Genomic DNA, 10,997 nt, shown 5'->3' with positions numbered 1-10,997 from the left:
TTCCTAACCAACTATATGATTTCAAATCATGACGATCAGGTCACAAAAGCCTTTGCCCTAAAAACTCTGTGACTGATGAAGAAAAGTGAAAGCTGAAAATAAACTTACAAAAAAGGTGCGAACTAGACAAACGAGGATAAATAAGACTGCTCTCGCTTCCATTTCGGATTCAGAAAAAAATATATATCACTAACAAGTCACCTTGTATTTGCTTACTTGTTGCCTCTTCAGAAGACCTTAGAAAATCCTGCATTATAGTTTTTGTGGCTGAAACGAAATTAAGATAGATACTATAGTGACAGCTAGTAGCAGCCGACATAATGCTATACCTGTACTCATGTTTAGTGCTTAACATTGTAAGTGATCCGTGTAAAAAATTTAGCTTAGTTTATCTCTGGTTAAACCCTGATGGAAGCGAAAACTTCTTTTGCTTGCTACATTATTCCCCTATTCCAACCTGTCAATGCAGGGCGTTACATCATTGAGGACACTTAACCTCAGCCTTTAAGGGTATGAGGCGAGAGCGTAAGCTACCAGCCCACATGTAAAGTCCCGCTTTAACTAGGCCGCACGGACCTGCCTGCGTGTTCTATGGGTAATGTGAATGCAAAGCGTTCTGGCAGGCTGATTCTGATATCACCCTCCCATATGAAAGGAGCGACCCGCGTTGGCCGCTCCTGCCAACGATGGAGCACACGTGAGACTCGAAGTTGACTAACATAGTGAAGCTTTTTGCTTCAAAAGTCAAATTATACCGGCGCTCGAGTATGCTTCAGCAGCCTGGAATCCTCACCAAAAGGTACTGCAAGATAATCTCGAAAAACTACGACTTGCGGCACGTTTTGTCTGTTGCAGATATAGGACTAATTAGGTGACCGAAACTTTGCACTCCTGCAAGCTTAAGCCGTTAAAAACACGAAAAAAAAGCAAATGTTGAAATTATTACATCAAATACTACATGAATATTTAAATATAAATAAGAAAATGTACATACACCAGCATGCTAAGCATAGTCCCAGGCTGAATCATAATGCAACCATACGGCCGTACTTCGCTCACATTAACGTATTGCGCTTTTGTTTTCCTGAAGCGATAAAGCTTTAGAATAAATTGCCTACTGATGTTGTACAAAGTGCCTGTAAGACAGCACTTCAGACAAGTCTCAACCAATACCTCAATGAAGGCTAACATGTTGTCCCCCAAGCGTCTCATCCTTTTTACTTTGTTTTTACTTCCTTTTTACTTTTTCGCTTTCCATGCAATTTTTTCCAGCTTAGCAGCTTTTTGAGATGGTTTGTATAATTCTAACAAAGTGTTCGTCAATGTATTCTGTCAGTTGGAATTTTGAGTATGTGTTATTGATTTTATATGTAATGTTGATTCTCTCTCTGTCATAACCCTCACCAAGGGGTAACCGCTCAAATAAATAAATTATTAATAGAACAGCAAGGGGTATCTTTTGAATATAGAACGGATTGAGTCGCTCCCATGCTTACCACTTGGAAGTTGCCAAGAGTGTATACCACTGGCGAATGGTGGCCAAGTTCAAGTCTCTCTATTTGAGTTATACAAATTACTTAAATTTTATTACAGAAGGGTTTATGGAAAAATGTCATCATACTCAGTCAGGAACAGCCAACGCGACAATATTATTGTTTAAATGAATGAAGGGATACAATTAAATATTCCATTTTTCCAGGCATGGCCAGGTCGTAAATGTCCCTCCCCAGTGAGGCCACTAAGATTCTGCATCTCAATTATTGGCGGCAGGTGTTGGGCTTTAAGTCCCTGCTCGATTATATTATCTTCACATTCCCTTGGAACATACTGGAATGATTGTTAATAATGCACATTTTTTGAGAATTGAGAACCTCTTGCGTATTTTTCCTTGCAATAATGTATCTCTATTCATGAGTGAACAATGATGCCTTATGTTGTGATTGCAGTGTGTATTGAGTGCAGCGGGCGTGTTTTCTCCCTAGACTCTTCGTGTTCCTGCTTGCGACGAGAGTACACTGCTGTAACCATGAATAAAAGAATTGGAGGGCGATTAAACTTCGCCTTTAAGAGGTTAGTGCGATAGCGTTAATACCTTAATTCCTTGAAGACGATGGATGGATGTATGACTGAATTTGAATCGGGCAGCGGCTCCCGCCATCTGTTGTGGCAGCGCCGTGCGATCCAAGGAATTCTCCAGTGAGCGCCGCATCACAAGTAAGCAAAGCGGAAATGTTCTCTACTATTCGTCTAACTAATACTTCCATAATTATTTCTTTCCAATGACGCACCTAAATATAAGATTACAATCATGAGGCAATGTATACATTAGGTCCACTTTTATATGGAAAGCAGCAATGCAGTTATGTGGCGGAGTGGTTGCATCGTTGCGTGCTTGCCTCGAACTGCGAAGAAAGCGTGTTTGACTCCGCGGACCTACGTATAACTGTTATTCTTTCCTTATTTTGTTCAGATTTTACAATGCTGACGCCCATTTTTCTACGAAACGGCGTCTTTGATGCCATCGCTTTAAAGTTTCAACCAATACCATCCCAGTAATTACCGTGTTTATAAAAAAAAGAACTCGAAACAATCATGCTATTGTCACCTCATGATGTCTCAGTAAGTAGGAAGCGTACGTTTCACATCGTAAGGCACTGCTTTGGAATACGCATTTGCCCAGAAAACTATAAGGCTTGCACTTTTATGCTCAGAAGATCAAAAATGAACAGCTCGAAGAGCAAATTACTAGATCATGCTTGCCTTGCAAAAGATAAACAGCGGAAGACAAAAAGCGTTCATCATAGTATATTGCATCATAAGAAATTAATCAGGGCAATTTTCAAGTGCAACGTGAGTGCATATCTACGATCATTCCAATTATTTACAGTCCATAGTCTTAAATTCCAGTGAAAAAGAAAGTAGGACGACAGCGATGGATGACGCTACAGCCACCTGTTGCAGCATAGGTAGCATCGGCTCAAAAACAGAGCCAGAAAACAATCATGATAGCCATGAGAAGCGGCCTCCAACTCCATTCATCCTCGGAAATCTCAGCTTTTTTGTCTTCTGGAACTCTGTAATGAGGGAAAGAAATGAAGGATCAACGCGTGTAAAAATCTCTCGTCTCTTTTCTTAAAACATGGCGGCGATTATTGCACTGTATAAGCACTACTATTATTTTCCCATTATTATGCGATTATTGCACTGTATAAGCACTATTATTTTCCCATTATTATGATTGAGCAGCTGTATTCCTTTAATATCGATTAACAATATGCAAAAGCGTTAACAGACATGACTGCGTTGCTTGCGAGCTATATTGTCACGCCACTGACGACGAAGAAGAATTGTGCTGGTCTGGGAGAAGAAGAGGAGAAAGCGTTGGTGCCTGGGAGCTAGTAGGCTTCACCTTATCCCACCGCCATATCACCGTAAATAAACACCCCTTTTCTATTTCACCGTAACAACTTGGTGGAGGTGCAGATAGCAGTCTGCAGCCTGTCTTTGCCGCCGCTCAAGAAAGCGTACCTACAAGCCGTTTTTGTGCGCGTGATGGCCTCCTATGGAAAAAGAGTTATTCGCCTGTCGGCCAGCAATACCTACTCGTAGTTCCCAAGACGCTGTGCACGGACGTATTGCGTGTTATCGATGATGATCCAACTTCTGGGCATTTGGGATCGGTTCGAACACTCCACCGCGCTCAAGAAAGATTTTACTGGCCTAGAATGCGCTCGACGATTGAGCAATACGTTGCCAGTTGTAAGCAATGTCAACGCCACAAACGTCCGACTGCAACTCCATCTGGCTTGCTGCACCCAGTGAAGACCCCGACAGCTCCGTTTGATCAAGTAGGCATTGACCTCGTAGGTCTGTTTCCGAAGTCCGTGGACGGAAATCGCTGGATTGTAATCTGCGTGGACTATCTCACACGTTACTGTGAAAACGCCGCTCTTACAGCTGCTACGGCGCATCAGGTGTCGCTTTTCTTGCTGCACTCAGTCATCTTACGACACGGGACGCCACGAATTGTCATCACTGATCGGGGCCGACAGTTCACTGTTGATGTTGTTGAAGAGCTCATGCGTTTATGTGCCGTAACTTTACGACACTCGACGCCATACCATCACCAGACAAATGGCTTGACTGAGCGCGTCAACAGAACGCTTATCAACTTGCTAGCCATGTATGTGGACGCAGGGCATAAGAACTGGGACACCATACTACCCTTCATTCCGTATGCGTTCAATACTGCCACGCATGGCACGACTGGGTACAGTCCATTTTTCCTACTCTATGCCAGACCGCCACGCTACTACCTGGATACTGTCCTGCCCTTCACAAGCCGTGAAGACCCCTGCCTGACTGAGACCCTCTGTCCCGCCGAAGAAGCTCGGAGAATCGCCCGATTACGGTCTGGTGCTTCACAATTATGTTCTAAAGTGCGATACGATGCCAGTCACCGGCGGGTCGCGTACTCTGTAGGTGATTTAGTCTGGCTGTGGCGTCCAATTCGGCGCCGTGGCCTATATCAAAATCTCTTGGCTCACTATGACGGCCCATATGTGATTGTCAAACGCATCAGCGATTTAACTTATGCAATAGCCCGCCTGACAGCATCGGGTCATCGGTCTGCCAAAACCGAACTATGTCATGTTGCCCGCTTGAAGCCGTGTCAGCCTCGCACGACTCACGAACACGCCCAGAGGGCTTAGGCTGAGTAGGGGGGAAATGTCACGCCACTGCTGGTCTGGGAGAAGAAGAGGAGAAAGCGTTGGTGCCTGGGGGCTAGTAGGCTTCACCTTATCCCACTGCCATATCACTGTAAATAAACACCCCTTTTCTATTTCACCGTAACAATATGTATGAACAGCTGTCGGTGCGCTCTTCATCAACCACGTACATCAAACTGAGCATTTCATTACACAAAATAAGGCTATCCTTGCAGACGCGTGCAAGGTGCTTTTTATTCGAAGGCAGAAATTTAAGAGCTAGCATGCGTGAACTCGCGAAAACAGTAGCAGTAGAAACCAAGAAAATAACAAAGCAGAGGAGATTTTGTTGTATTGATGGCTTCGCGTTATCGATGAAGCAGTTACTTTTGTGTTGGCCTAAGTCCATGGTCCTTATTATTTGCACATTGAATACTGTGGCAACGCAAACGTTTCAGAACAAATGTAGGCGCTGCACAGAACCATACATATATTCCCTCAAAGGGCGAAACAGGGGTACAGCATGAAATCATAAAAAATCCTCATGCTTTACCGGTGCATTACACATAAGTAAGCTTTGGAGAGCAACCGCTTATTGACAAAAATGTTCCAATATTCACAAATATGCGGTCTGTGGTTAGCTGTAAAACGCAAAACAATCGATGAATATAGCAAGTAAAATGCACCGGTAGTTTACAACATGCGAGTATAAAAACTTCTTTCCAGGCGCACCCAGGTTGCAGGATGCGAACCCGTGCGCACGCTACCCGCAGCGCGAAGTATGCATGAGGAGAGAATGCTGCACTTTCTCGAGAACAGACGGCAAAGTGTGAGTCAGGTCATTTCCTTTTCCCACGGCCTTCCCGACTTTCTCTCAGCTTTGCTAAAGACGCCGTCGCATCACGACTTATTTATCTAGGAATAAGCCTACAACTTTTTCTTTGGTTCTAGGCTTTCGGGAATTTTCCAAACGACGCATGTGACCGCCGCCCTGACAAGGGCTATGGTTTTCCTGAGAAGTTGAATATATTAATAGATGCATTAGAGGCGAGACCTAAATTTAAAGCTTTCTGTTAATGCATTAGTCTCGTTTTTTCATCACACTGCCGGGCGGACAGAGAAAAACCCCTCAACCGTCCCAACCTGGGGCGGTATTATAGAACTGCGTTCAGTTGGCGTTCAGTTGCGGAACGCTCTGTGATTGGTTGGAAGCACTTCCGCTGAACTGAAGGCTTTTACATCACGGCAGGTTCTGAGAGGCTTTGAGCGGAAGTGTTTCCAACCAATCACATAGTGTTCCCAACTGACGCGAACTGAACCCAGTTCTGTAATACCACCCCTGAAGAGGACGAATATGGGCCGGTTGGTAAATGTTCAAGAATGGAATTAAACAGCGTGAGGCAAGACCTAACAAGTGGAAGGCAGACACAGCATATGTATGTCTTCTTCGCTTGTCTTCTCGTGCCTCACGTTGTTTTATAACTTTCTTAGACACCTGATATTTAGTTTTCTGCGGCAAAAGGCAGTTCTCACTTCACGTCGCGCAGGTGGCAAAGGCCGGAGAGCTTGTCGCAGGTGGAACCCGGGGGGCAGCGGCTGCAAGCGGCGCCTTCTTCATATACGGGCGAGCCTGGAACATTCCCCCTGTGGTGAAAAAATACCATGCAAGAAGGCTGTCATTTTGACGTGCTTAAAATACACACATTGGCAAAGGGGCCCCAGAGATGCGTTAAGGAAGTGATATTTATTATGATCAGGTGAGAAGAAGTTTCTTCGTTGCGCATGAAATGATCGAAAATTGAGAGCTCATTTAAAGCAGCCATAATTTAGCGTACGGAGTATTACAACTTTAAGCAGATACGAAAAACACTGGAGTGACACCGGAGTTATAAAATATACGTAGAAGAAGGATGCGTGAAATTTCTCATTGCATACGGAATTCACGCTGGCGTACACTTTGCAAGCAGTCACTGACTGCGAAAGGATGGCTTAGTTTGGGCTGCCATCAGGAGCCTTTTTTTTTCTAATTCTACGAAGTACAGAAGTTCTTAGAGCTCTTAGTAATATCCAAAATATAAATAAGGTTGCGAGATGACAATTCATGTTTCTTCACTGCCCTGTGTATCGATTGCTTTGTATTGTTTTGCTTTGGTAGGCATATTTGAAGTGTGCTTTGACTTTGCTCACACACAAGTACCTGAGCGTCGTCAGATGGTAAACTTTTTAAAAGGACTGCATTTTTACCTCATTAACATGTCCATCTTTCTTTTTTTGTGCGGTGGTTGTAAAAAAAACCTTATTTTTAACAAACAATAACTAGGTGTTTATCAGCGCCCGCACACTGTCTGTCCACAAAACAATAAGCAGCGGTGTAGTACAGCAGGCGCAGTGATATCACAGAATGCATCATTACAACTCACCCTGGCCCATAATAGCAAGTGAGCGACCTTTGATATGGATAGCGTCCGACATTGTCTTTGCGGGTGTACGTTGCCACGCCACAGCCCACTTTCTGCGTGTTGGCCCAAATCATCTACGGGGCAAGCAGAAACACAAAATCATAATAATCACCCTCACGCCAGCTACCGTAGGCCAAGGGCCTCCGTAAATTGTTGCCTAGTCAGCAGCGGCTACCTACATCCAGCAAACTTCATAACCTCCTCCACCTAACCTCTTGCTGTCCCACTTTGCCCTTAAAATCCGCGGTGCTACCGCTAACGGAAACCGGTTATATTGCATTCATGTTGCATGGATTGTCCGCGTGGCTTTCTGTTTGATTTGAAAGAAAGTGAAGTGAAATATATTTGGTTTCCTTACACGGGTAAACGAACCTGGGCACGGCAAGAAAAAGGTATTGTGTACACCTGACAAGGCCTGTCTCCCAAAACATAACAATGATAACAACCGCGACACATTAAATAATCTTACAAAAATGTAACATCAATATGTACAATTTCCATACACAGGATCTGGGCAAGTGGCAGGCAGCGCTACTGAAAAAAAAAACCTTGTAAGACAAGGATTTTTTGTTAGCTCGCAGAATACAAAATCGAAAACAGACAAAAATATAGATTCACAAGGATTGTGGGTAGTAGTCTAGTAGTCACAACGGCACCAGTAGCAGCACAAAAAAAAGACTAAAATTAAAGCATTTAGTGAAAAGTACAAATAATGAATATAATGCAGTTCAATAGACTGTCAAACAAGCAATGCATGAATACTTTTTTTTTAAATAATCGCTTGCTAGTAATTGTCTGTATTAATGTAAGTATATCAGGACAAGTATTAAACGTCCGCAGTATCTGGTAAGCCATTTCCTTTAAGGCGTAGTTCATACGGGAGCGTCTAACTGCATAGATCGAGCGGCGTGAGTTGTAAGCTTTAATGGTTATTAAATAGTTGTTTCTAAAGGCTTGCTTCTCAAGACATTGTAGACTATGTAATTGCACTGCTAATTTCTTCGTGTATATTTCCTCGACAGTTAACATTTTGATCTAGATGACAAATTGGTGCGTGCTCTCAGTGAATGTTAAGATTCACATCGATCGAATTGTCCTTCTTTGTAATGCGAAAATTTTTATGATAATTGGTAACTGTGGTGCTACCGCAGACCAGAAGGAAGTAGTGCAAATGAGAGGGTACGAGCTAGGAGTGCAATTGTTTCTTTACTGCAGTTGGTATTGTGGTTTTTGTCTATAATTTATACCTGTTTTTGCTAGAATATCGTAAACGCGCGGTTGTTCCCAGACCTGGCCTGCTTTTTTTCGGCCTTTTAATACACCCATCATTTTTCTTTTCATAGTTCACTGCATTGTCCTCAATTAAATTTCGTTAGCGTCCACATTCATGTCACATAGATGAGTTCCTGCAAAATAGAGCGGTTATACAAGCTGTTAAAGCTGTTATAAAGTGTTTGAGGGATGCTGGCAGACTGCTCTTTGGGATTTGAGAGTACGCGACAAATTAGCTCCACCCCATTATCATCTTGAGTTATTCCAGTCTAGTGGTCCGAATGTGCAGTAGCCTTGCTGCACTATGCATATGCGTTCCTTCCCCTGTTCTAGTACCTCATTGCCTATTGTAAACTGCTTATTCTTTGAGACACGATTGAGCGTTAGCTTAGATTTCTGTAGATTAATTTTTAGACCGGCCGTTATACTTAACCTGCATATGTCATTGATCATTCTGTGCGATTCGTCCTCTCAGTTATTCAGCAAGGAGATGCCATCAACGAATCTATGATAAGCACTGAAGCGCTTACGAGCGCCAGTGGCGGACATGCCAAATAGGTCTCGTCATGTCGTGAAGTCTGACTCCGTATGTTGGCTGAGACATGTCCAGAGTATCTGCTTGCTCGAGCACGTGTCTAGTAGAGTGCCGTCACGCGTTCATGTTAAACTAAATGTTTTGAAATTTTTAAAATTCGTTTTCGTTGCAAATCTGCAGCGTATACTGTCATACAGGCTTTTCGTTACAACGTTAAAATTATTGTCGCGTGCACAGAAAATAGCATTGCACAGCTTTCAAGGAGCTTACTATAGAAAGTGGTAGCTAGTGCAAAGGGTTAAACGTGCGAACAGGTTGAAGTCTGGGGTCACATGGTGAACTGACATTTCAAGTAAGTCAACAACTTGCAAAAGACACCAAAACAGGGTAGAGAATAGAGACAAGTGGGTACGGTAACTATACTAAAGAAAACATTATTCCTCCAGGAAAGCAAATACTTGCACGAGAAGAATTTAACAAAACCACGCACCTAAACTAGGACGTTTGATGTCACTATCAAAACTATAGTATAGAGACAAGGGGATACTAGTAACTGTGCTCAAAGAAAAACTAATCTCTCCGGAAAAGCAAAATACGTGCACTAGAAGGATTTAACAAATCCACGCACCTAAACTATCACCCTCGACGTCACGATGAAAACTATAGCATCAGCGGAAACCAAAGCGAGGTGTTACCAAAAACATCCCCCCCCCCCCACACACACACGCACACGCACACACACACACACACACACGCGCAAGTGCGCACACACACATACACACACACACGCACACACACAAAACCATCATGAAAACTAAGGCAAAAGACATTTATGCATGCCAGCTTTTTCTGCATGATTCCTCGAGAAAACGTTAAAGTGCCCTGCATTTATGTGCGTAATATCAACAGCATGGTGACAGAAACAAACATAAAAGGCCCATTACTGACATGTTTAGTCGGCCAGTTTCGATGGGATTCCGTGTACTAACCATAATGAAAGCACTCTCATCCTAAAGGCAGCATTAATTAGTATAAATACATTGAAAGAGACACAGCTGCCGCCGTTCTCTGCCGATTTATCTCGCATATGAGTGCTCCGACGTCAATGTTATGCTCAGACCTTGGAAGCTAGATAGCGCTTCTGTTCAGTGGAAAAGCGCTTTTCGATATTCGCCTCACTAGGCTGAACTTAGTGGTATATGTATTTTTATATTAAATATTCTAAGCCATTATCGTGCCTCTTGCTGCCGCACACGTGTCAGGGTAGTGAGGGAAAGCCAGACAAGAACATGGTCGAGAAAATTAATTGATGTACTTATACTATGTGATCTTCACCTCTCAGAAGAAATTCTGTACATGATATCAGAGGAATTAGAGTATCTATTATCATACCAGCTACTAAGCAGAGCGACGAATTGAGTTATTTCGGCAATGTATATTTAGCAATGCCGTCTATTCAATTTAATGACCGTTCAAGGAACAGAGCAAACCTGGGTGAATTGCCCGATGCCGCTTTCGGTGTCACGATAAGAACTTATGATGCCGCTCTCGACGTCGTTATGCACGTCGCTCCACACCCCGGGGTGAGGTAAGTCCAGATGATCTGTGAACGGGCCCGAACTGGCTTCCCAGCCCACGTTTTGGCCAAGAGTCGCAAACACAGCTGCGTTCACAAATAATGAAGAATGCCTATTCAGTCTACGAACGCGGTCTAATGAACGGTATCAGTAAATGACAAGAAACAATGCAATTTGCTTTTAACCGCGCCTCCGTGTAACTTTCGAAGGCTATAAAGGCAGGATATCTCGCCCAATTTCGGCAACACCTATAAATAAGCACAAAAGAGGAGCGGCAAATGTTGCAGGAAGTGCTAGTAATGAAATGTTATTTGACACAACTCTTAATTATTTAACGCACTCTTAATTTTACAATGCATGCTTCCTTTATTGGTAGCACATGGGCCAGAAGCTATCGTTACAAAGTGAAGTTTTGGGAAGCACTTGTTATCCAGAACTAGTGTTA

The 10,997-nt window shown here is 43.2% G+C and overlaps 1 protein-coding gene across 1 annotated transcript in view; it reads right to left on the bottom strand.

Annotated features, from left to right (window-relative positions):
* Positions 1-1,302: 1,302 nt before the first annotated feature.
* The window catches only part of LOC146193397 (scoloptoxin SSD552-like), a 34,550-nt gene continuing 24,855 nt past the window's right edge, over positions 1,303-10,997 (bottom strand). The window contains exons 3-6 of the mRNA XM_084602740.1: positions 10,466-10,638; positions 7,130-7,242; positions 6,243-6,353; positions 1,303-3,074 (exon numbers count right to left, since the gene is read on the bottom strand). Of these exons, the coding sequence (XP_084458866.1) occupies positions 2,978-3,074; positions 6,243-6,353; positions 7,130-7,242; positions 10,466-10,638 (494 nt within the window). The 3' untranslated portion in view covers positions 1,303-2,977. The remainder of the gene's footprint in view (positions 3,075-6,242; positions 6,354-7,129; positions 7,243-10,465; positions 10,639-10,997) is intronic.

Source organism: Amblyomma maculatum, chromosome 4 (assembly GCF_055883805.1).
Source record: "Amblyomma maculatum isolate TAMU_Amacu chromosome 4, ASM5588380v1, whole genome shotgun sequence".
In the NCBI taxonomy this organism is placed as follows: Eukaryota; Metazoa; Arthropoda; class Arachnida; order Ixodida; family Ixodidae; genus Amblyomma; species Amblyomma maculatum.
This window is presented reverse-complemented; position numbering and strand designations above follow the sequence as displayed.